A 25,527-nucleotide genomic window follows, 5' to 3' on the forward strand; every position below is an offset into this window, starting at 1 on the left:
AAGTGCCATCCAGGTATTGTTTCTTCTCTTTCTTCAACGTTTGGAAAGACACAGCTCCACTAGATATATTGTTTTATTCTCTTGTTTGATTATCCTTCCATAGATTCAAATGTATTTATGTTTCATGAATATATAGTGCATCTTTATTTTTGTATTGAAACGGGGGAGGGGAGTGAGCCCGGACCCAACCCCCCCCCCCTCCCGGATCCTCGCCTGCCTCCTATAATGTTGATACTTTCATGAATTATTGTACGTCCTTCACCATTACAACCACTTCAATCAAATGTTAGCTTTATTTACGGGACCCTATAATCTACAAGCTTAGCTTTTTAATAGGTTCCTCACATTTCACCCTGTATAACTTACTATTCAATACAATTAATTTCGACGTCTTTTCAAAGAATTGGTTACAATTATAATGTGACACTTTTAGTATATTTCATATTATTTTCTAATCTTGTCAATTATGTGAATTCTGTTATGTGAAATGTGAAACAAATAAATTTGAAACTTGCATTTCAGTATTTTCTACTCATAAAACGGCTTGTGTGTATACACTACATCCTTTTTAGTACAAATCAACAATACACAACCATAATTTTGTTGTTTAATGTGTTTATAATTAAAGATAATTATCATTATTATCGTTCATGATCGGTCGTGATATTTTGTGTCAATACTCGTGACTTGAAATCACAAGGTGACGGGGTATACGTGTATTGCGGTTAACCGCACTGGAAATATATTTTTCGTCATTATTATGGTGGGCGTGAAACTGGAGATAATGATATGATTATATATATATATCTGTTTATATTCATCTTGTATATATGTAGACAAATGGCAAGGAACTGTTCCGTACAGTGAAATCATTATGCTGCGTTTAATAATAGGAAGACTTTCTGCAGATGTTTTGGATTACTAGTAAAGGGTTTCTAATTCGTTACCCTATGCAAATGATATCAATTAGTTCGGTTAATATAATTTATCATACTTAGAATTGAATAAATAAAAGCCAACGATTTTCCCTTGCGGGGAGGGGGAGGGGCTCAAAGATATGTCAATATGACTGCGTGCCGTAATGTAGGCATATTCTTTTTTCTCTGTTTGTCCCCATCTTAAATATATTCTGCAGTGCATAACACTGTATGTAGTACATAAAGGCTTATGAGATAAGGTTGGGGCCGAAAATTGTTGAACTCACCCATTAGGCTGCTATCGAGTTATTATATTTGTATTTTTAAAAGTATCTTCTAAAAACATACCTGCCCTTTTTTTTGTGCACTCGCTCGCTTTACTTGTTTAGAACACTTTCTATAATTATATTTACATCTGCTCGGCTACTTGCGTTTCGCATAGCCATAATAATATTATGAACATGAAGGATTTGTTTCCGTATCATACTCGGTCTTTTAAAAACACAATTATGAGCAATTTTACCAGCATAAATCAATGACCGACGTTACATGAAATACTAAATAAATCATGCATATTTGACATAACAGTATAATAGTATACAGCACGTTATTCTGATGATATGCACTAAACATAATTTTCAATTCTACGCATGCTTTTTAAACAAAGGCTGTTCTTGAAAACATAACAAGCTAGTCCGATATAGCAACAGGTAATGTATGCAGACTGATTCCAAGTAGTGTACTTCATTCATTAATAACAGGTTAATGGAATAACTCATCACTAGGTCCCCAGGAAAATAACATCCATAACTTTGAATATGTTATTGTACCCGGTCTATTCATTGCCTTTTTTAGTGTAAGTCTGTTTGGCATTTATAACATTTGCATGTCCCGTGCGTTTCGTGCAATAATGAACTACAAATCGATATTTTAGTAGAGAGCTTTTACTTTATTGTAAAAGGACGTGATAGAGAGAGCATGTTCTTTGTTGAATAAGCTGCACTTAGGACCCTACCTACCATGTTTCCACGCACGCACCCCAGCCAGGTAACCCGACACATGCTCCGCCGACGATTGCTCCGCCGACATTTACTCCGCAAAACGCGACAATTGCTCCGCGACATTTGCTCCGCGACAGTTGGTCCGCCGACAATTGCTCCGCCAAATTTGCTCCGCCGACAATTGCTCCGCCGATAATTGCTCCGCCGACATTTGCTCCGCCGATAATTGCTCCGCCGACATTTGCTCCGCCGACAATTGCTCCGCAAAACGCGACAATTGCTCCGGTGAAAAATGCTCTTCGAACGACAGTTGCTCCGCCGACATTTGCTCCGCCGACAATTGCTCCGCCGATATTTGCTCCGCCGACAATTGCTCCGCCGACATTTACTCCGCAAAACGCGACAATTGCTCCGCCGACATTTGCTCCGCGACATTTGGTCCGCCGACAATTGCTCCGCCGACATTTGCTCCGCCGACATATGCTCCGCCGACATTTGCTCCGCCAAATTTGCTCCGCCGACAATTGCTCCGCCGATAATTACTCCGCCGACATTTGCTCCGCCGACAATTGCTCCGCAAAACGCGACAATTGCTCCGGTGAAAAATGCTCTTCGAACGACAGTTGCTCCGCCGACATTTGCTCCGCCGACAATTGCTCCGCCGATATTTGCTCCGCCGACACATGCTCCGCCGACGATTGCTCCGCCGACATTTACTCCGCAAAACGCGACAATTGCTCCGCCGACATTTGCTCCGCGACATTTGGTCCGCCGACAATTGCTCCGCCGACATTTGATCCGCCGACATATGCTCCGCCGACATTTGCTCCGCCAAATTTGCTCCGCCGACAATTGCTCCGCCGATAATTGCTCCGCCGACATTTGCTCCGCCGACAATTGCTCCGCAAAACGCGACAATTGCTCCGGTGAAAAATGCTCTTCGAACGACAGTTGCTCCGCCGACATTTGCTCCGCCGACAATTGCTCCGCCGATATTTGCTCCGCCGACAATTGCTCCGCCGACAATTGCTCCGCAAAACGCGATAATTGCTCCGGTGACATTTGCTCCGCCGACAATTGCTCCGCCAACAGTTGCTCCGCCGACATTTGCTCCGCCTGAAGCGACAATTGCTCCGGTGACATTTGCTCCGCCGACAATTGCTCCGCCCAAAATGTGTCCCATAAAATACAAATGTTACTAGTACTACGAAAAATGCTTCGCCGACAATATTTTTTTTTCACGGGTTATTTTCGTTTCTTTTTGTTCTTCATTTTCTGAATGCATTTCATGAAATTATGTAGATGAAATGAAATGAATAAATGTTGATGATAATAATAATAACTAGATTTGTAATACTTGTTTTGAACAAGTATAGGTGGGCTGGTCTAACTAAAATTTGAGACAAAATAAAGGGCAAATTTAAGATAGCTTATTGTCTCAGCTACAACATACTCGAAGTTTAGCGTAAACGAAGCTAAAACGACTGATATATTGCTCGCGAAAGACGGGAATGTAGAATCCAGTTTTTAAAAAAAGTCATGTCCCATAGAGAATACACGCAAAAAGTGAAAAATTGATATTCCTCCTGATAATAAAGGCAATTTTAACAAAATTATAAGATGGTCTGTATTAGATACAGCCCACCTGATAAATAAATAAAGGCAATTCTAACGAAATTATAAGGTGGTCTGTACGATATACAGCCCACCTGATAAATAAATAAAGGTAATTCTAACGAAATTATAAGGTGGTCTGTATAAGATACAGCCCACCTGATAATAAAGGCAAATCTAACGAAATTATAAGGTGGTCTGTACGATCTACAGCCCACCTGATAATAAATAAATAAATAAACAAATGCAATTCTAACGAAATTATGAGGTGGTCTGTACGATATACAGCCCACCTGATAATTGCAAAAATAACATTAGTAACACCACCAACCATAATTATAATTGTTGTCATTATTATTGTGATACTTCTTCTAATACTACTCCTTCTACATGTACTAGGAAGAAGGAGGGGAAGAAGAAGAATCTTATTGTTTATTTTCTGTATTATCGAGGCATACAAATGCACAGGGAGGTAAACGAGGGAAAAGTAAGGCGACGAAGATGGAGTCAGAGGGAGAGAGAACGAGAAGGGATAGCCTATGGCCCGGGTTCAAATTCAGTTCTCTTTAATTTATTTGACCCGGTTCTGATGATCATAATTTTATCTACCATGTGATTGCCATGTGTATGCCACACCGAATAGCACTAGCTTACATTTTGTTATTGTTGTCAAGAACTTATTTGCATGCAGCCAGTAGATTTTCATCATGTGTTTGATCTTGTATTGACAAAAAGATCAAACACATCATCATAATCTACAGAGTGCAACCAAAAATTTCTTAACAACAATTGAAATTTCTTTCAGGAAGCCTAACACTAAAAGCTGTTTTTGATTCAAAGAGCATCGTAGAGACGATGAACAAATAAGAATAATAATACATTCACTTCTATTTTCCCCGCCAAATAATCCGAACAAAAGAATCAACCGAGGGTAATCAACTGTTAAACGAATTTATCATGAGTCCTTGAAAAATTAATTAATACTGCTTGTCAAATATTATTGAAGAACAGCAAAGGCGAACGCGATTGTCGCCACAATTCAGAAATTATTGCTTGCATTGCTTTTCTCTCAAAATTACCGTGAGATATCAAGCTACATAGAACTATGATCGACAAAAAAGATATTGTCTTGAAAACAGTCAGAAACATTAGAACTTGAATGAATAAAACATAATGCAAATGAATAAGATAAGAATGAATAGGACACAAGTTCATTTCTACCATTTAAATCAACACGTTCCAAATACCTAAGCAAAATACGAACCAGATACATTTAATGGTAAGCTTAAAGACAATGATTCATGACAATTGTAAATTGTCGTGAATTTATCGTCTAGACGTATTGCAAAAGATAATAAGAATCAGAATGATACCTCTACTATAAGGCCTACTTCTACATGACTATACTATACTACTGCCATTGTAGAATATGCTAATAATACAGATGATAATAATGATATGATTAACAATTATAACTAGACTTTAATTCGTCACTTTGACGAATTAGGTGATACGTATGCTCTTTTTGTATCATGAAAGTGTGCCGATGATGATCTGATTATAATATTCATAAATATGATAATAAAGATATTGATGATGATGATTTATTTGTTTTAAATGACGATGACAATGATTAAAAGTGGTATAGCGCCCCCTTCAGGTATTCGATAGACAATTCTTATATGATTAATTTAAAACAAGCCCAAATTTTCGCCTGATTGCAGAGCCTACCAATCATTGAACTGATATTTCGACGCACTTCATATGCAACATAATGAACAAGTCTAGACTGGAATGTAGTATCATTCACCTCCCATAGGCATAAGACGCATATTAAGCAAACAATCTAATGACATCTTCAAAATGAATAAATATTGGTAATAATCTTGTGAAGAATTGTCTTAGCTACAACGTATCAAAATTTAGAAGAAAATTGATCAATTTTTGCAGAGATACAATTATTTTCTGTAAATATGTTGACGTCATAATATGCAAATTCGTATTTTGACTTCCAAGGCCGTTATGATGACGTTAACATGTACTTAATGGCCGAATGAGAAATGAAATCATATCTCCGACTCATATAATCAAAATAAAAGAACAATCGGGGGTCTAGGTGCATCCCAAAGAGCTGTGATGGATTTTGTGTAATCATGTTTTTGCCTATATATGCAATGTATTATATGTACTCGTGCGCACGGCAATTTATCTTAAACGGACGCGCATTCCGTTATGAAATATCATGACAGAACAAAAAATTACGTTTCTTTGTTGTGTAATGGCGTTACACGCAAAAACGCGCGTGAATAATATTTTCGAAATTCTTTAAATGGCCTAGAACATACTCTGATTTGATTTAAAAGTGAATTTGAGCATTTTAAAATTCAGACGCCCGCGGATTTTGATGAGATGTTATGTCGAACCGAACCTTGACCTGAAGTTCATGTGTTTTAAATATGGTTCAGTTTTGATGACTCGTTATGAAGATATGATTAAAAGTTGATTTCCACAAAATAGTGCCTGGATGACGTCACGATGATTTTGAGTTACTTAAAAGTGTCACAATTCTAAGTTATTAATTAATGACAGAATAATGAATGGGAATAATAATAAATTGAATTTGTCACTTTGACAATTTAGGTTATACGTATGCTAATGTTTTAAATAATGAAGAATGTATTTTCACGATTTTATATTATCTTCTAAAATGCTCTTCCTATTAAAGGTAAAAACCAGTATTTGAAACGCCCCAGTTTCAAAAAATGAAATGGAAGCTCTTATTACCAATCATGTGAAAGAATATGTTTTTACTAATACATGATGATAACAATTTTGCCGGGAAACCGCCTACTAATTGATATGTTTGGTAAATTAGTTTATCTACATGATCCGTGAGAGATAAACGCACGTGTCGCGCACGTGTGCGTATAGTCCCATATACATCTTTCTGTGTACAGTGCTTGTAACTTTACGAAGACTGGGCCAAATTTCTTATCATTTTGATGATTCCAAAACCTTGCAGTACACACCAATACTTATATGCTAGATGATCAACCTTTTCTGATCGATTCCACAACGTTTCTTTCACAATGTAATCGCATGACCATAACTGGTCTTTACCTTTAAGTTCTATCCATATGAAAAGTTTCAACTGTGTAGTATATTGACCATTATGGATCTATGGAAGATTGAGACGCTATATGACAATTAACCCCATACAATAAGCAGTTACACCTTTGACCCTAATTGACATAACGAAGAATGCATTTTCATAATTTCATCTTCTTCCATGAAATGCTCTACCCGTCATGTTTACCTAGATTGTGCTGCGCATAGATTCGATCGGATTATTTTGGGCCATTACAAGAAGTGGGTTATTGATGTGGACAAATGCTCATGTACCCTTTAAGCTCATATAATGTCTTTTATTACCAGAAGAAAAAAAATTGGTCAGTCACTCAATAGTGTCTGACAGTAAAGTATAGGAAGTAAAGGGGTTTCCTTGTTTAATTTGAATACTAGAAAACTGCTAACGTTTATATTTCACAAATAGGACAAACGTGACATATGCATAATTCCTACAATGTTCTACAAAATTTGCGAATTTAACTTTCAATTGAAAATTTCGACATGATCCCACCATCTGATAAAAAAACAAAAGACACAACTTTTATAGCCGATAGTCTCAGCTATAACATACCAAAATTTGGGAGAACATAGAGCACAAATGAGCTAGATAGCGCTCAAAGATTAATGTCATGTAGATCCATGATTTGAACTAAATTGGCACCTTCCACAGGCTTAACACGCAAATTAAGAAAATCTGTCAAGTTACCTTTAATCGCAATTTTCGCTATGATGATGTCATCAAAATGAAAAATAATATGCAGTTAACTTGTAGACAATTGCCTCAACTACAAGATATCAACATTAAGAAGAGAATCAATCAATATTTACAGAGATACAATCAATTTTCCATAAATATGCTGACGTCATAATATGCAAATTCGTATTATGAGTTCCAAGGTCAATATAATGATGACACGATATACTTAATGGCCAAATGAGACATGGAATCACATCTCCGACTCATACTCTATCCGAATATGAAAAAAAATTGAGGGTTCCCGTCCATCCCAAAGAGTCATAAGGGTTTTGTGTAGGCATGTTGTGCCCATATATGCTATGTATTACATGAGCACGCGCGCACGGACGTTTATCTTAAACGGACGCTCATTCCCTTATTAATGGTCATAAAGAGTTAAACATGGTATCAAATTGTTCGGGAAAACATGAGAAATACTGCGTCAACAAAAAATCAAGGGTGAATTATTTAGCGTTCGGCCGTGACAAACGAAAACGCGCGCGCATGCGCGTGCCCGCGATTCTTTATGAAATTCTTTTGCTAATAATGGCGTACGCTCGCGTTTTTTGACGTGAAATTGACCGGACTGATATTGACCTTGATCCTGGTAAATATGAATGAGAAATGTCTTTTCGTTATGAAGATATGATCATATTTTGATTTTCACAAAATTGCGCCTGGATGACGTTATCAATCAAGGTCAAGGTTGAAAACCTTATTGTGCTCTTTCCTCATGCCTATACATATGTGTGCCAAATTTCAAGGCATTTGATTGAGCCATTTTTAAGTTATCGTGCTAACAAAAAAATGGTTAGAAATAAGAAAAATATTCTAACGAAAACATAAGGTGATCTGTATTATATACAGCCCACCTGATAAAACATTACATTTATAATGCGCTTCATACAATGTTTCTGAACGCAAGAGAAAGAAGAAAGGATAAGGATGTGGGAGGAAAAAGGACTTACCTAGAAGCCATTTCGAATATACTGAAATAACTTTCCATCTATCACTGTACGTCCAATATGATGTACACTGAACACTCATTACATGTCGTGGGAAGTTTTTTTTAAAAAGTAGAGCAGCAAGCCACATTCCCCAATACGCGCATACCTCCTAGTTAATTTTAAACAGCTCATCAATATGTAAGACCTGAAATGACCTCAATGCAAGCAAGCACATGCATCTTACTACGTAAACCATCTGCATCTGCGTCGCTAAGGGGGGGGGGGAGGTGTGGGGGTGCGACACCCCCCCCCCCCCCCCCCCCCCCCACCTCTCAGGATATTATCGGTAAAATTGCGCTGGCGTCGGGAAAAAAAGAGAAAAGGGGGAGGGAAAAAAAAGAGAGGGCAAGGGAAAGAAAAGAAAAAAGAAAAGAAAAAGAAAAGAAAGTAAGGAAAAGAAAGGAAAGAAAAGAGAAGAAAGAAAGAGAAGAAAAAAAAGAGGGAGGAGAGGAAAGAAAGGAAAAGAAAGAAAAGAAAGAAAAGGGAAAAAAAAGGAAAAAAGAGAAAAGGGAAACAAAAGAAACGGGGGGGGGGGGGGGGGGTGAAAGAGAGGAGGGGAAGGTAAGAGCCTGAGAAAGCAGGAGTGGGGGTGAAAGAAAGGGGGGTCGTTGGGTGGAGTCCTCTCGTCCAGGAAGCAAAAAAGACACGGGTAAATATGTTGCTGTGTCGGGTCAGCCGTGTTGGTATTTTTGCTCGATCCTCGTGTACTATATCAATGCAGAAGTTTGAGGTCGGTGAGATGTATATTTTTAAATCAAACATTATGGGGAATAGCAAAAAAAAAAAGGCTGAGCATTTATTGCACTAATTGCCAGAGGAGCATTCATGTCTTCCACGAGGCTGCACTTTTGGATCCGAGAGCAATTTAATTGTCGGCGGAGCATTGTCTTTTGCGGGGTACTTTTTTTTGGGGGGGGGGGGGAGCAACAATTATTGTCGTAGTAGCCTTTGTATTTATGGGGCACTTTTTTAGCGGAGCAAATGTCGGCGGAGTAATTGTCTGCGGAGCAAATGTCACCGGAGCAATTGTCGGCGGAGCAACTGTCGTTCGAGGAGCATTTGTCACCGGAGCAATTGTCGCGTTTTGCGGAGCAATTGTCGGCGGAGCAAATTTCGGCGGAGCAAATGTCGGCGGAGCAATTGTCGGCGGAGCAAATGTCGGCGGAGCAATTGTCGGCGGAGCAAATGTCGGCGGAGCAAATGTCGGCGGAGCAACTGTCGGCGTAGCAACTGTCGGCGGAGCAAATGTCGGCGGAGCAAATGTCGGCGGAGCAAATGTCGGCGGAGCAACTGTCGGCGTAGCAACTGTCGCGGAGCAAATGTCGCGGAGCAATTGTCGCGTTTTGCGGAGTAAATGTCGGCGAAGCAATCGTCGGCGGAGCATGTGTCATGGAACCCAGAACCCCCAGCCAACAATATTTCGCTAGTGACCGAGTATCCTCGGATGTGAAATCCCACTCCTCTTTTATTCTCCCAAAAAATTAACAAAATGTATACAAAATTCGTGTACATGAATATCTACAAATATGAGAAGAGCATAATAAAAAAGCTATAGGTAAAAAGCGTCGTACAGTAATTAAATCACAAATAGTAGGCTCTATATTACTCCCCGGCAAAACCAAGGCTGGTAATGTGTAGGCCTGTTTGCCTACTTGCTTATTGTGCCGCAAATTTAGATGTTATTGCGTATTCTGTACCTCATACCAGCTATTCGAGGTCAATGTTTGTAGCTCTTGAAAATGTGTTAAAACTTTCTTCTTGTCAGAGATGTTCTCGACTGTCTTGTGCCCACCATCTCTGGAGAGAATCCTGGACCCCCCCTCCCACCCCTCCACTGTCAAACCTCTCAATTGCTGCATATTCTTCAGAATTGTAATTATTAACGAAGTGATAAATGATTAACTTAGTAAAGTGTATTACATGTATAATGATAAATGGGAATTATTTTCTTTTCTTTTTGTTCTTAATACTCAGATCCCCCAGATGAAATTCCGCCATTCGACAAATACATCTGGGAACAGGTCGGGATCCTGATCGGGACATGTAAGTCTACCGACTGGCATACGGTCCGGACCAGTGGTGTATCCAGAAATCTATACAAACAACAGGGGCCGGGGAGGGGGTGACGAGGTTCCTTGATGGAAATTTGTTAGACATCCCCCCTTTAATTAAAATGGTCTGGAACAGGTGAAGACTCTCCTAGAAGTGTCTCGGTAGTCCCTCTTGCCCAAGAGCTAGTCTGCAAGCAACGACTGACAAAGTTTGTTTCTGCAAACTACCCAAGAGCCATTACAACTTTATTTTTTAAACGCGGGGAGGGGTGTGATTTTCAAGCAATCACTTTACTGCTAGAATACGAAATATTTTAAATAATAACGCCTACAAATAGATACGTTTGAATAGTCGCAGAGGTCTTACAAGTATATAGCAGAATCCGCTTTGCCTACTTCGATTGTTTAAAATTATTTAGGGTTATGCCGTAAAAAGGGGGAAGGGGAAATAAATAGATAGTTATTATACAAAATGATGCGCGCATGAGTTCATTATACAATCTATCCGCACTCGAGTTGAGGATGTGTGTATCTATTGCACGGAGCCCTTTGGCTGAGTACGATAGATACACACAGCATCAACGAGGGCGGATAGATCGTATAATGAACGAGTGAAAACATGCATCATTTGTTTTATACCACGAAACTCCTAGATCCTTGTTGTTTGATGTAAAAGGAATTCATTCAAGATAGTTTCATGACAGTATGGCTAGGCACAAATGAATCTCAAGTTTAATAATGTATGAATATAATTATGAATTAAACATTTATACCCCTATTGTATTGTAATTTAAGCTATACCAATTTATTTTAAAAAATTGCCATAATCATAGGATATATAATATATTGATTCTTTCTAAAAATATGTTCCGTACATTTTATTTTTTTTACAGCTATCTCGGCAGTCATCTGGACATTATTTATGGCAGTAATTCTCACCATTCCCATTTCAATGATCGCAATTGGTAAGTAAACTATTTCTGGAAAACAAATATGAATGATAACATCTGCACATTTAGTATATGAAATTTTAAAGAGTTACAAAAACGCTTTCAAAAACATTTATTCATCGGCTGGTACGCAACTCTATCCTTGGTTGATTTTGCTGATTAATGTGACGCATCAATAAGCTTGTTTACATTGTTATGAATTTGGCGCCTCTAGACAAGGCGCGCTTTTTTTGCGCGTTTCCGAATGCGCTCTCTTTTGCACACGAAACGCATAACACGCGATTGTGAGAGCGTGTACGTGCATGTGAAAACTGTTATTCTCTCGTGACTTTTGGTAGAGGGAAGACCTGTTGATTTGGACAATCGAAAATACCCCCCCCCCCCACCATCCCCAATATCACCGCCTGACGCCTGTGAAGTATTAGGTTGTCTTGCAAGCAATGCGATTCTGTAATAATGGTTTTGTTGGTTTAAGAAATAAGTTTTGATTGTCACGATACTTGTTTTTTCTCACAGATACAAATGCAATAATGCATAGAGATTGTTTTACATGATTGTAGGTCAAGCAATTGAATGTATACGATACAGTGGGGTCTCAATTAAAGGAGATTTTATGTATAACAATGTTAATATAGCGGAGTAACATTCCTGGTCCAACCCCCCGTCCCAACTCGTTAAACCATATGTTTTCATTTGTTGTTAATTTGATAATTATATCGGCATTATTGTCTTGAAAGCAATACGATTCTGTAATAAAGGTTTTGTCGATTTAAGAGATATGTTATGATTGAAACGATACTTGCATTGTCTCACAGATACGAAAGCAATAATGCATGGAGATTGTTTTAAATGATTGTAGGTCAGGCAATTGAATATATACGATACAGTGGAATCTCAATTAAAGGAGTTATGATATGTAACAATGTTGTTAAAAGCAGAATAACATTCCGGTCCCAGCTCGTTAAACCATATGTTCTTGTTTGTTGTTAGCCTAATTATATATAATAATAATAATAATATTGGCATTTATATAGCGCTCTTTACAGACATACATGTGTATCACAGCGCTGTAGCATGGTAATTTTAACGGTACCAAGAACCTCGTTATACCGATTTATCGCTGTTTACAGTGGGTTTGAAATTATTCAGTGAGTGTGTTAATGAATTACAGGAGAATTGTATTCCCAAAGGACATGCAGTGTAATGCTATATTAAATTGAAAGTTTACTCGGATTTTGAGCAAATTGCTTGGTCGAACGAATATCTGCGGTGTAAATTTTCTCCCGGTCATGTTTCTCAGATCAGGGGTCTGAAGATTGGGTTTTTCACGGAGTGGCCTCGGGGGGGGGGGGGGGGGGGGGGAGGGAGTCTAAACACGCGAATCGTGTTCAATTTGCGTTGTGAAATGTGTAATAGCAATTGTTGCCAGGCGCGTACGCATGGTGGGGTTTTGTATATGTATGTTTCTAGAGAAACCCCCTTTTGATTTATTTATTTATTTTTATTGTTTTAATAAGAAAATAAAAAAAGATTGGGACCAAAACAAAAATATATATATGTCTTCTTAACCCCCCCCCCCGCTTATTCAGCGAGCGGGTGGCTGAGCCGTTGCGAAATATTTGGCCCAATTTCAAAATGTTAAACCCCCCCTACCCCCGACCCCCCCCCCCCCTTGAAAAAAATCCTGTGTACGCCACTAGTGCATATATAAATAAAATCACTGTTTGAATTAAAGGTCGCTGACCTGGACGGATTTTATCAATTTGGGCCTTTATCACAATTACATATCATAGCTAGAAAATATATTACCATTCGTAAGACAAGTAATTTCAGGAGCCTTGCTCGATTTATATGCGGGGGGAGGTACACCTGGAGGCAGGCACGTACGCAGGATTTTTTTTCGAAGGGGGAGGGGGTTAAAATTTGAAAATCGCACCCCGAAAATTTCGCAACGACTCAGCCAGCCGATGAAAAAGCGGGGGGGGGGGGGGGGGGGGAGGTAAAAGCACATTTTTTTTTCTCGAAAATTTGAACATTTGGCCGATAGATATTTCGTTCCCTTGGGGGGGGGGGGGGGGTCACCTTTGGTCATCCATTAGCACAATTTTTTAAAATTATTTTTTAACAAAACATTGAAGGGAAGTTTTCCTCGAATAAACACACACCGAAATTTTTTAAGGGGGTTCCACCACCCCCTGCCCCCCCCCCCTCAAAAAATGAATTCGTGATATCAAGAAATGAATTCGTGATATCAAAAGAATGAATTCGTGATATCAATAAATCGAATTCTTGATTACAAGAAATAATTTTATGTTGTAAAGCAATGGTAATTCAAGAAATATGTTTAAATGATAAAAACGGCTTGCCATACGAGCGCTGGAGCAGGGCAAATTCAGTGTTTGGGGCTGGTGTGGCCAGCAAACTATTGGTAAGCGCAAACTTATTAGGAGCCAGCAATCTTGACAACTAGGCCAGTAGCCGTCACACTTAGGTTCTCTATATAGGCATAGGTAAATAGTCTCACACTAAACTTTTAATAAATTATATTTGTTCTGAATGATAGAAAAAAGCTTATACTTCCGGACGCACGTAGTGCACAAACATTTCTTATTCGGCCATGCTATAAATAAATATATAACTTGACAACAAACAATATAAACAAACGACAGAATATGAAATAAAACATCCCAATAGACTGACGCATACGAGACCGAGAGCAATGAGCTAGACGGCCCAAGAGACCGACAATGTCGGTCTCTTGAAACCTAAGAAAAATTGTCAGTAGTTCCCCTAGAACGATATATTGGTATCTGGGGCTCGCCAGTCTCGCCAACCATTAAAATTAGTATTCAGGTCCACGAGACCGACAAAGTGGTTCCATGTGCAGCAGATGAAAGTGTGATGTTCTAATTGACATATACCAAAAGAATTTAAAGTCGTCGTTGCTAACAGTTCAATGTCATTCATTTCACCAACCACAGGAGCCGTATATCTGGACGACTGCCCTGCAGAAAGACTCATCCCTATCTATATGATCACCATGGGGGCGGCGCACATAGTAAAGACCTTGATCAATCTGAAGTGGAGGACTCAGCGCTCTAGACTTCCTCAAGAAGAACAGGCCGACTTCAAACGCAACAAAGTGGAGAGTGGAATCAGCCATCTCATCGCAGTATTCTGCTTCGCATATTTTATCGCCGGTGGTTATTAAATTGTTTTATGTCTCTTTGGCTGCCGGGCTCACGATTAATTGGGCAAAGAGAATTTCCATTTTTGGTTTAACTTAATAAAATTTGGAGTGGAATTTAAAAGATTATTATTATTAATTATTATTATTATTATGAAAAATGTATTTTCTTATGGTCTTAAATTTTCCGACAAAGGTAGGCTATTTCGACAAAATGAGCAGACCTTGCAAACACGTAAAAATCGGGACCCCATGCTGGATCCGTCTGCAAAGTCCCAACATCAATATCGATTTTATCATATGTTATAGACACTTTAAGAAAATATGGATTTGCTGAAGGAAAGCTTTAGTGATAAAACCCTCACATTCAAAAGGTCGCTCCTTTTCGTTAAGTCTTCCCTTGATGCTCTTAATAGTTTCACATCTGCGCTCCTCATTTTCCTTTTGAGATGCCTGCGTGGAAGACGTTTTGTTGCATTATTCCTTTCATGCCTTTGTCGTTAGAAATTAACTTCCTACAAACATACAAATGAGTAACGTGGATTTTATTTTCCTATTTTCACCACTGCTTTCATCCAGGAAATGTATGGATCTATCGGATCTACAAGCCCAACACCACGGTCAGATCTGCTGCTGATTACTGCCACCCGACGCTCTATTACTTCGCATTCTGGGTGACCACTGCCTGGTACATCATGGCGGTTTTATACTGTTTCTACAAGTGCTGTACCGGCTGCCTGGCCTACTGCGGCGTCACGGCCTCGGGTGACGGCGTCACGGCCACGGATGACGGCGTCACGGCCACGGATGACGGCGTCATAGCCACGGCCACGCCGGCGCAAACGCTTAAAATAGAGACATCCCCGTAGATGGTTCTTAGATGATAAGGACGACGATGATAATGATGATGACGAAGATGATAGATGATGATGTTATTGACGGTGATGACGACGATGATTCCTGCACATAATTTGTATCATTGTGGCACCATACTTATACATTTTTGTGTGTCCATGTTTATTGGTGTAGTACCCATAGACCCGTGTACCCTCCCTGTTTGAAGGGCGACTCAATCAGTACTCCGTGTAGTGCGTCGCTCATGTCTCATGGTGCTACCCAGTTATTCCCAAACCCTTTGATTTATCAACATTTCTGGATATACCGTTGGTTCTCTATAGTGTACCCACTTCCTTGTAAACTTTTCAAAATGAGGCATGCACCTCTGGTATTATTCTAAGTTTGATTAAAATGTTTGTTATGTGTTTCCTTTCGAAGGGGGGGGGGGGGCATATGCCGTTTTACCAAATGCTGCATATGCCACTGATAATTATATAAATAAATTTATTGTCTCTGTTCCCATCATAAATGTTTTAAAAACTATCAATTGTATTCATATGCGTTTTCCATTTAATAAAGAAAGACGGAGACGTTGTGTTTGGGATTTTTCAGATTACTCATTTTCATTTACACTCTTAGGCCCGAATTCACAAAGGAGGTTTAGATTTAACCCAGGCTAAATCTAACCCTGGGTTATTTAGCCCAGGCTAAATCTAACCCACGGTTTAAACCTCGCTCGGTATTCACAAAGCGTGGGTTAGATAACCCATGGTCTAAATCTAACCCACGGTTTAACCACGGTTTAAGCATGCCTAAGAGAGCAAAAAAATAAACTGAGCATGCGCAGAATTGAAGCATTGAACTGAGCATGCGCGCTCAGTACACTTGGTTACTCCACCTAGTTCACCGTCGTCTGCTAAGTCCAGATTCAGTTGTATTTGGGCTATTACTCTTCGCCTACAAGTAGAGACTGAAAACCGACCGATTCTAAGTTGAGATAAGACTTTAAACCACTATTCACATACTAAAACAGTTCTCTGACAGATGTCCTCAAAATATTACCGAATTTCGCATAAATTACCTCAATAATTCCTCACTATCGTTGTTAATTTATGGCCTATAATCGTCCGACATAATTATGATCAGCTGGGCATCACAACACACTAAACATCGACAGTTTTCGTGGAAGAGTCCACAAAAAACTTCTGTAAACGACCCTTATACCAGAGTGAAAATGTTCTATGATGTAGTGTTCATTTTAGAGCTATATGATCACATTTTCGTTGATTGTTATGATTATTTTAGAGCGTAGGTCACACTTTAGTTTAGCAATTAATCAATCCGAAGTAAGAGTAGACTCGTGTTATATATAGCGTAGACTCCGTAGAGGCAGCGAAAGCGATCGATGACGTTTAGTCCAGAATGTGTTGATGATGTAGAAAGAAAGGGCCGAAAGGTTACGATAAATACTATCTGATAGAAAATACTGGCATTAATGCATAAAATGCATAGATGTATTGAGAAAAAAACCCGGGCTTACTGGTCATATAAAATAGGAGGACAGCAAAAACAAGGCAGTCTTGACATGTGATAAAGAATTATTAGGCCTAATTCGGGGGGGGGGGGGGGAGGGGACATCAATTGTTTTCTTAGGAGATGGGGTTTTTTTTTTGAGGGGGGGGGGTTAATTTTGTTCTTAATTTTCATAGGGGGAGGGGGCATTAATTGTTTTCTTAGGGGGTGGGGCTTTCCTGGGGGTGGGGGTAATTTTGTTTTTAATTTTTCTTAGGGGGGAGGGGGCATTAATTGTTTTCTTAGGGGGGGCATTAATTTTTCTGAATTTGTTTATTTGCTGTATTAATTCTTTTCTTAGGGGGGGGGCGTTCATTTTTTTTCTTAATTTTTCTGCTTTATAGAATTTCTCAAGGGAATAGTGATTTAAACAAAAAGAAAAGAACTTTTTTGTAAATTTCGTCTCTACTTCTCACTCTTTCACCTTTCTTGTTTTTGTTCGTTGTCTCTCTTTTTTCACCAGCTCTCCACCCCACCTCTCTCAAATATCTTTTTATTTCGTTAGAACTCCATTTTTTAAATCCCTCTCGTACCCCTTTTCTTTCTCTTTTTTCTCCACCTCTCTCTCTCACACATACCCTTTCTCCTTCTTTCTTCATCTCTCTCTTTATCTTTTGCTCTCTCTCTGTGGGTGTTTGGATTTAGCGAAACATAACGAATCCATTTTAATTCATGGTGTGTACTGGGTAATTATAAGTAATAGATAACAGCAAATGGTATATTAATAATTAAACAAGATAAACAAAGTAGGTCATTCACTTGTAAAACGTTTACCTCCTAACTTAATGATTTCACGAGAAAAACCACACCATCAAACAAGAGAAATTTATATTTAAATATTGACGATTTAATATGGATAATCAAAACAAGTATTCAAGGTTATTGACGAAGACAATGTTGAAGTCGATGATGATGTCAGTGATGATAATGATGACAGCAATGTTGTCGGTGGTGATGGTGATGAAGCAGTCAAATAACGATTTCAGTGATGATGTTGATGATGATGAAGATGATGACGATTTCCCTTTCAAAGTGGTTGGTACCTTTTGCAAAAATGTTTTTGGGAGGAACTATATCAACCATTAGATTTCGATATACGGTCTAATTGTTTCAGACCACAGTACTGCATGGGTGTACGTTTCGTTCAGAGAAACTAAAGGGGGAACCAATTCCATATCGGTCATTTAATTAATTGGATTAAAAGTAAATGGGGAGCATCTCCAAAAAAAGGGAAAATTTTCATTTCATTAATAGAGTATATGTTCTTCCTATTAATAAAATACAGGGCTTGATCTCCACCAGGACTCCTGATGTAGACATGAATCCTAACAATTGCACCTAGAAAACCTGGCAAACTGCAGTATTGGTAGAACTGCTGCTGTGTTGCTTCTACTTCTTCTCTTGATGTTGGGAACTTCATGAATTGTTTCCTTCTTCTTGCAAACGCTTCTGACACGTCTCTGATGACTCTGCATACAGAAGACTGTGAAAGTTGTGCCTCATCACCATGCATCTTTTGGAATGACCCTGTACAAAAAAAAATCCTTTTAGTGAAATATCAACTAGTACAATTTCTTACAAGTTACATGGCCAGACCAAATTCTCAAACTGAGAAATGTTTAAAGTCCTTAAAATTGTAGAATAGATTTTTTATTAAATCAGGGCTGTCAACCCTCTTGCATTTAGAGGGAGTCTTACGCCACCACGCCCTTCCTCCTGCTTTGATGTAGAATCTCCCGGTTTATGAAAAAAACTCCCGCAAAACAGGTTAACCGCAATTTTACCCTTTTACTTTTTCGCTCAGCCCAGATTAAATAGAAATTTACTAAATACTAAATAAGGTAAATCACCAACAGCATATAATCAAAGTGCTGTCGCTACCTGTATAGGTATTGGGTCGTTTCTGTCTGTCGTCCTCCTCAGCTCTTCATCCACCAAGTTGATGAGGTAGAGCGCTGTCTCTTTGGAAAACCAGTACCTGGTCCGAAATGACTCATCATCATACACTTCAAAAGGGTTCATGGGTCACGAAGGCCTCTCTGAGGTCTGCCTATCAACTCTCTGTTCCGATCAAGCTGGCGGAGATGGTGAATATATTCAGCCATGCTGTCTCTGTCACAACAAAATAGAAAAAAAGTGAATTAAAATTAGAACATGAAATGAAAAAAATATCATTCATTGTTTATCAAATAAATCCTATGATATTACATGTTTTGCATTCTTTGTATTGTAGACAATCTGATTTTGAATAGCTTTTGCAAACTCTAAAAAAAATATTAACGATACTTTGATTGCATTAAAGAAATGAGTGCTATTGATTCATACTATTGGGTAATTAGGAAAGATGATGTCACTGAACCTCCATAAGAACGTAGGGGCTAATTCCTGTCGTGTTTTGTTAAAAATCTACTCATGCTTGATAAAATGTGAAATTAGATACATGTACATGTAAATTAGCATTAGATGTCCCATGTGAAAGGTTGAATTTGACTAAGATTACATGTAGATTAGGAAAAACACACATTGATTTATTGGCTATTTGCTTGCACAGATTTTAAACTTGCTTCAAAATTCAAGTACAACAATGTATTGATGTAGACTCTAGGCCTAGACATGTCATGATCATGATGTAGATCTAGTATAAATTTGTAGGAGTTGAGTGTAGAGACATTCAACAGTCAGTACTAGAGTCTAGTCTAGCTAGATCTAGATCTAGATGGGCCTAAAGACAAAGTACCTCTCATTCAGCTCAGACTTGTGCTCGAACTCAGTGACGGTGAGACACACAAACACTCAACTTCTCATGACACAACACAACAAACCATCGGCGCGGGCTTGGCATGAATTTATGAAAAGTAGATCTAGGTTTAGAAAGGTCTAGATCTAGACCACATAGACTAGATTCTAGATCTAGAGCCTGAGGTCTATACCGGTAGACCCTACGGCCTAGGTCTACTACTAGTTCTAGATCTAGAAAGTCTAGAGTACTAGACTAGACCTAGACTAGACCTAGACTAGATCTAGGTCTAGACCCTAGGTCTATTTTGAAAAATATTTTATTCCATTTCAATTTCTAAATCTAGAATAGACTAGATCTAAGTTAGGTCTAGATTCTAGACCTCTAGATCTAGATCTGCATCTTTTAAAATAATTTACAAAATACTTTTAATAAATTCATGCCATGGTTTGGCGTGCTTTGACTAATTTCTTGAGACTGAGGACTAGATCTAGATAGATCTAGACCTACGTCCCTAGGCCTACATCTATCATCTAGCCTAGGCCCACGTCGTGTTTGCGTGTCTCACTGCCACCGACTTCGAGCTCAAGCTCAGGTCTTATTTAGTCAGTACTGAGTGTCAGTGTAGGCCTGGTAGTACTAGAGACTAGTCTAGATCTAGGTCTAGACCAGGCCTCTGTATATAGTAGGCCTAGACTAGACTAGTAAAATCCATCAGCGTGGAAGAATTTTCATTTTCATTTCGGCATTTTTCGTTCTCCTCCGTTACGTTAGTCAGATGAGAAGCAGCATCAGCAGAGCAGAAAATACAAATGGAACTGTCGCTACCCCCCCCCCCCCACCGAGGCCAGGAATGTCTCAAATGTCATGATTAACATATTTTTCTTCCCAAATCACACAATTGTGTGATGTTATAACTAATTTCGTATTGTTAGCTGGCACATTCGCAGTTATTGCGAAATTGCCTTGCCTCGCAGGATTACATAAACAACACAACACAAATACACACGCATGGGTCCGAGCTGCGTTAGGTTCTGCGACAATGTTCGCAAAGGCTGTGCAACTTACGATGAAGATTATTATTCGTGCACTTTTTGCGCACATAAATCATGTTCAATTGGGCTTCCATTTTAGCAGAACTGAGAATATGGTACAAATATGTTGTGAATAACTAAAAATACTTACAATGTAGGCTATCAAAGATGAAAAAACAGCAACTTTGTGAAGGTCTCTTCACTTTGTTTTACCACAAATTTGTCAACAAAATTTGTTCGTTCGTCGGCGCTAAAAAGCCAAAGCTCGCTGGTATGACGTCATATGACGCGTTAAACCGTGGGTTAAACCGTGGGTTAGATTTAGCCCGCTGTTTAAACCACCCTTCTGAGCAGGTTAAAATTATGACGTAATATGACGCGATTTAGCCTGGGTTAAATCTAAACTTCCTTTGTGAATACCAAAATAATGACCCATGGTCTAAAGCTCGGGGTTATGACGTATTATGACGCGATTTAGCCTGGGTTAAATCTAAACCTCCTTTGTGAATTCGGGCCTTAGTATCTACATATCAAAATGACAAATGAGCGATTAACTCAATCATTTTAGATGATTATACTGGTATACTCCAGCTTAACTTGATTATTTACAGTAACTTATAATTAAAACTATACTATCATCAATTAAACAGCTTCTGCAATTTATTTGCCTTGTTAGTACATTACACCCCGGTTTTTCTATAATTTGTTTGATTTTGTATGATTCTTGGTTTACAAATGTACACTCTAAAGGAATAGTTTGTACTTTACAATTCTTGCCAACCATCTGTATTTCCGCCCCTTAATAATTATCTAATATATAACACAAAGAATATTTGTATATTTTAATTTTGTATAATTCAACCGTAAAATATTTATGTCAAATAACTGTACACCCCTAGCCTGTATTTTGCTACCAAGACGGAGTCCATATCATTCTTATTTGTTCCACGTTATAATTGTCCAATACGAAGACATATTTGATTTTTCGTTGTTGTTGCTTTGATTGCTTGGCTCTTTATAATTTTCCTTAAATAACATATGAAATAATTTGTACTTTATTGATTAATTTAAAAATTTGAGTTTTGTTCTTTTATCATTGCCATATTGAGTGTTGCTATACTCTTGTTAGTTGTTACAATGTATCTATGTAGTGATATCCCATGAGTATTGCTATTCGGAATGGGGGACCTTCACGGTTTCGGTGATTTTGTTTGACTCTTTTCATTTACTAAAATTATATTAATGGACATATCGTACTATATAGCACAAAGTACAAGGGTGCTATGAATCGAAATAACAATGCAACAATCAACACAATCTATAAAATAAAATATAAGTTTGAAGACGATATGTACAACCGATCGTAAAGTCGGAATAGAGCATGACTGGGCCCTTTTCAGGGCCAACTAACTCTGTCGAAAAATGTACGTGGTGTTACCATAAGCCTCGCTCAAATCTATCCTGATTATATATGATTATTTGTCAATATAATTCACTAATTTTGATAGATTTAAAGTGAAATATATTCTCACATCTGTTTAAGGTTGCAGTGAAGAGAAACTCGGCTAAACGAGCACGGACTACAAAACTCTAAATCTTTGTATCATGAATTATTTTTCAATCTTCCCCTTATCGTTTATGTCATATAGCTACAATTTTATCAGTGTATATAAGATGATAGGATATATTATCACAATGCAGTGCATGCATATAAACAGTTGTGTCAGCTGTTATGAGCTAAATTACAACTTGTGCAGTTTGATGAAATGATTTCGGTTTGCTTTCAACTCTTTTCGTTTCTTTCAATATAACGATATAACAAATGCATGCTTTGGCGATAAACAAATGGTTTGCAGGAATAGATTTATTTCAATAAACAGAGGTTTTGTAGGTAATACGGATAATTTATTTACGATTTATGGTTTTGTTGGTATTGATTTTAATATCAATAGGAAAATATGACGTTAGTGTTGCACTGTTTTACAATCGAATTGGCTGTTATATATTAATCCACTTTCATTTGCCTCAATTTTTATTGTATCTCCTTTGATATAAAGAGGCATGTGCTCTGATAGTTATTGTACAAGTTCTTATTTGTTTGAAGAAAGAAATATTAATCAGGTTTATTGAATTTTGTTTGAACTTGAATAAAAGTGTCGATTTATATGCAAAAAATGATTGTTCAAATAAAAAATATATTATATTCGTTCTGTATTTAACTTTATTCTTAAAAATGTGTCTAACTCTTTGTTATTAATGAGTAAATAAATGTTTGCATACAAAAATTTCGCCGACATTTTTTAAAGTCTTTTGTTCGCCGTAATAGTTATTCCTTTGTAAAACATTTATTTGTATGTTTTTAACACGATTGCAAAGATTTAAAACTAGACATGTAATACTTGTTTAGAACGGGTATAGGTGGGCTGTTCCAATTAAAATTTGAGAGAAAATAGAGCAAAAGTAAGCGAGATACTGCTAAAAACAATGTCATGTAGATTCATGGATGTGACCTTCCTGAGGCATAACATGCAAATTAAGAAGTTTCTGACGTGTAGCCTTTAATTAATCGAAATATTTACTATGATGCCGTTATCAAAATGAAAAATGATGAAAACTAAACTTGTAGATAATTTTTTTAGCTACAACATATTTTTTGAAGAAATTCGATCAAGATTTACAGAGATACAAATTATTTTCCATAAATATGCTGATGTCATAACATGAAAATTCGCATTTGAGTTCGAAGGCCATTATGATGATGTCAGAATATTTTTAATGACCAAATGAAACATGCAATCGTATCTACGTTTCATATCATATCAAAATATGAAAAAGAAATTGGCCGGGGAACAGGTGCATCTCAAAAAGCTATAATGGATTTTGTATAAGCATGTTTTTGCCCATATATGCTACGTATTACATGAGCTCGCGCGCACGGACATTTTGAACGGACGCTCATTCTGTTATTAATAGTCATAAAAGATAAACATGGTATCAAATAGTTTGTAAACGAAATGTGGAATGTCATGACAGAAAGAAAATGACGATTATATGTTAAAAATAAAAAAATAATAGAGGCAATTTTAACGAAAATATAAGGTGGTCTGTATTACCTAAAGCCCACCTGAAAATTAGTGAGGCTTAATCTGAGGCAGTGTCAGTAGAGCCTGCGTCACCTTTGTGAAATGGCCAATAAGGACAGCACCACATTACGTAATCAGAACATGATTTCTTTATCATATAAACACATTTCAAATAACAGAAATTGCCAGAACAAAAATCTAGAGGTATCGATGATGCTTTAACTTCAATGACAACGAAAAAAGCAATGTCTGGAAAATATTTTGATTAGGCTGAAGGGACGATATCGACGATCGCGAGTGCTACTGACGCCGGGGGCAGCGAATATTTTTTTCCGATTTTGTTTGTTTACAATTTGAAAATCACGCCGAAAATTTCGCAACGACTCAGCCGGCCGCTGAATAAGCGGGGGGGGGGGGGGGGGGGGGGAGCGGTATAAGAGGACAATTGTTGGGGGGAAGGTCTCAAAAATTGAAAATTTGGCCGATCATTTTTTAATTTTTTTTAGGGGGGGTAAGGTCGGCTTTTGGGGTCACCCATTACCAATTTCTGTTAAACCAAATGGAGGGGGTGTGTTCCTTCAAAACACACACATTAAAAAAGTTAAAGAGAGGGTTCAACCCCCCCCCCCCCCCTCCCCCTGCGTACGCGCTTGCAATTGTACGGCTATGCATCCATCAAACGCATGTGTAGTTTCCAGCGTGCGGGCCGAAGTGCCATAACTATACGACTATACAACTATACAACCATACGACTATACAGCAATCGATTGGAAGTATAGATTTAACCAATTAGAACGCAGGAAATGTACGTGTTTACACAATTGTATAGTTGTAAACAAGTAAAGTCCAGTTGTAAACACGTATAGTCTAGTTGTAAACAAGTATGGCCCTTCCTGCGCGAACAGAGAAACCCCTGATCAGGGGCTTTAACTACTGCACGTGCAGTAGTTGTTTATTTCTGTTAAATTGTAATAATGGTATGTCAAATACATTAAGGTTTAAACGATTAATCTTGTTGACTGAATAGCTATAAACTTCATATTCGTATTTCAGTTTTTCTTTCATAGTTTTGGCAACAATTGGTGATGGGGCAACCTTGTTCTTGGATTTGGTCCGAGAGGTCATATCGTCTGTAATGAAAGATAACAAGAAAGACTGAAGAAATACATTTCCTGGTGGCTTTTTAACAAAATCTTGCATAATTGTAAAAATGATACTTTCTCAATTGAATATTTTACAGTCAAATATGTTAAGAACAGTCATGCTTAAAATAACCTTCGTTATGGAGTTCAGTTAAAACCTTTATGCTTAATCATTTAGAAGTGGCATGAAAAGAGCAGAGAATATTTGATAATGACATCAATTTACATTAAAATAAAGCAAAACAGCACACACGTGAACTATCAATAATGTGACTGCCACATCTGTACTTATTATACATTATTTTGATATTAGGGAATACATCTGACATATTTATTTGTTCTTATCTAGCCAATATTGAGCCCATCTAGAACTGGTTGGCCAAACTCTCCTATCAAATAAATGGCTCTGGTATTAATTAGGGGAACACGCCCTCTTCGGCTTGCAGCAAGTAGGAAGAGATCGCGTTGCGTTGGTGGAGATTGCAATTTAATCGACCAGAATTTGGGCGAGTAAACGATAGGCCTATCCC

The 25,527-nt window shown here is 38.0% G+C and overlaps 1 protein-coding gene and 1 long non-coding RNA gene across 3 annotated transcripts in view; one reads left to right on the forward strand and one right to left on the reverse strand.

Moving 5' to 3' along the window:
• Positions 1 to 15,941, forward strand: part of LOC115928192 (transmembrane protein 272-like) — a 34,702-nt gene extending 18,761 nt beyond the window's left edge. The window contains exons 3-6 of the mRNA XM_030995109.1: positions 10,379 to 10,447; positions 11,349 to 11,420; positions 14,387 to 14,605; positions 15,172 to 15,941. Coding sequence (XP_030850969.1) covers positions 10,379 to 10,447; positions 11,349 to 11,420; positions 14,387 to 14,605; positions 15,172 to 15,461 — 650 coding nt within the window. The 3' untranslated portion in view covers positions 15,462 to 15,941. The remainder of the gene's footprint in view (positions 1 to 10,378; positions 10,448 to 11,348; positions 11,421 to 14,386; positions 14,606 to 15,171) is intronic.
• A 1,885-nt stretch (positions 15,942 to 17,826) lies between these two features.
• LOC115928237 lies at positions 17,827 to 21,295 on the reverse strand. 2 transcript variants are annotated; one of them, XR_004065965.1, is made up of 3 exons: positions 20,924 to 21,295; positions 18,883 to 19,113; positions 17,827 to 18,528 (listed from the first exon to the last, which is right to left on the reverse strand). It is a non-coding gene; the product is annotated as an uncharacterized LOC115928237 (long non-coding RNA). The 2 variants fall into 2 exon arrangements; XR_004065966.1 differs by having other exon boundaries at positions 18,852 to 19,113.
• Positions 21,296 to 25,527: the final 4,232 nt, after the last annotated feature.

The sequence above is a fragment of the Strongylocentrotus purpuratus genome, unplaced genomic scaffold, assembly GCF_000002235.5.
Source record: "Strongylocentrotus purpuratus isolate Spur 01 unplaced genomic scaffold, Spur_5.0 spur5_scaffold_21, whole genome shotgun sequence".
NCBI lineage: Eukaryota > Metazoa > Echinodermata > Echinoidea > Camarodonta > Strongylocentrotidae > Strongylocentrotus > Strongylocentrotus purpuratus.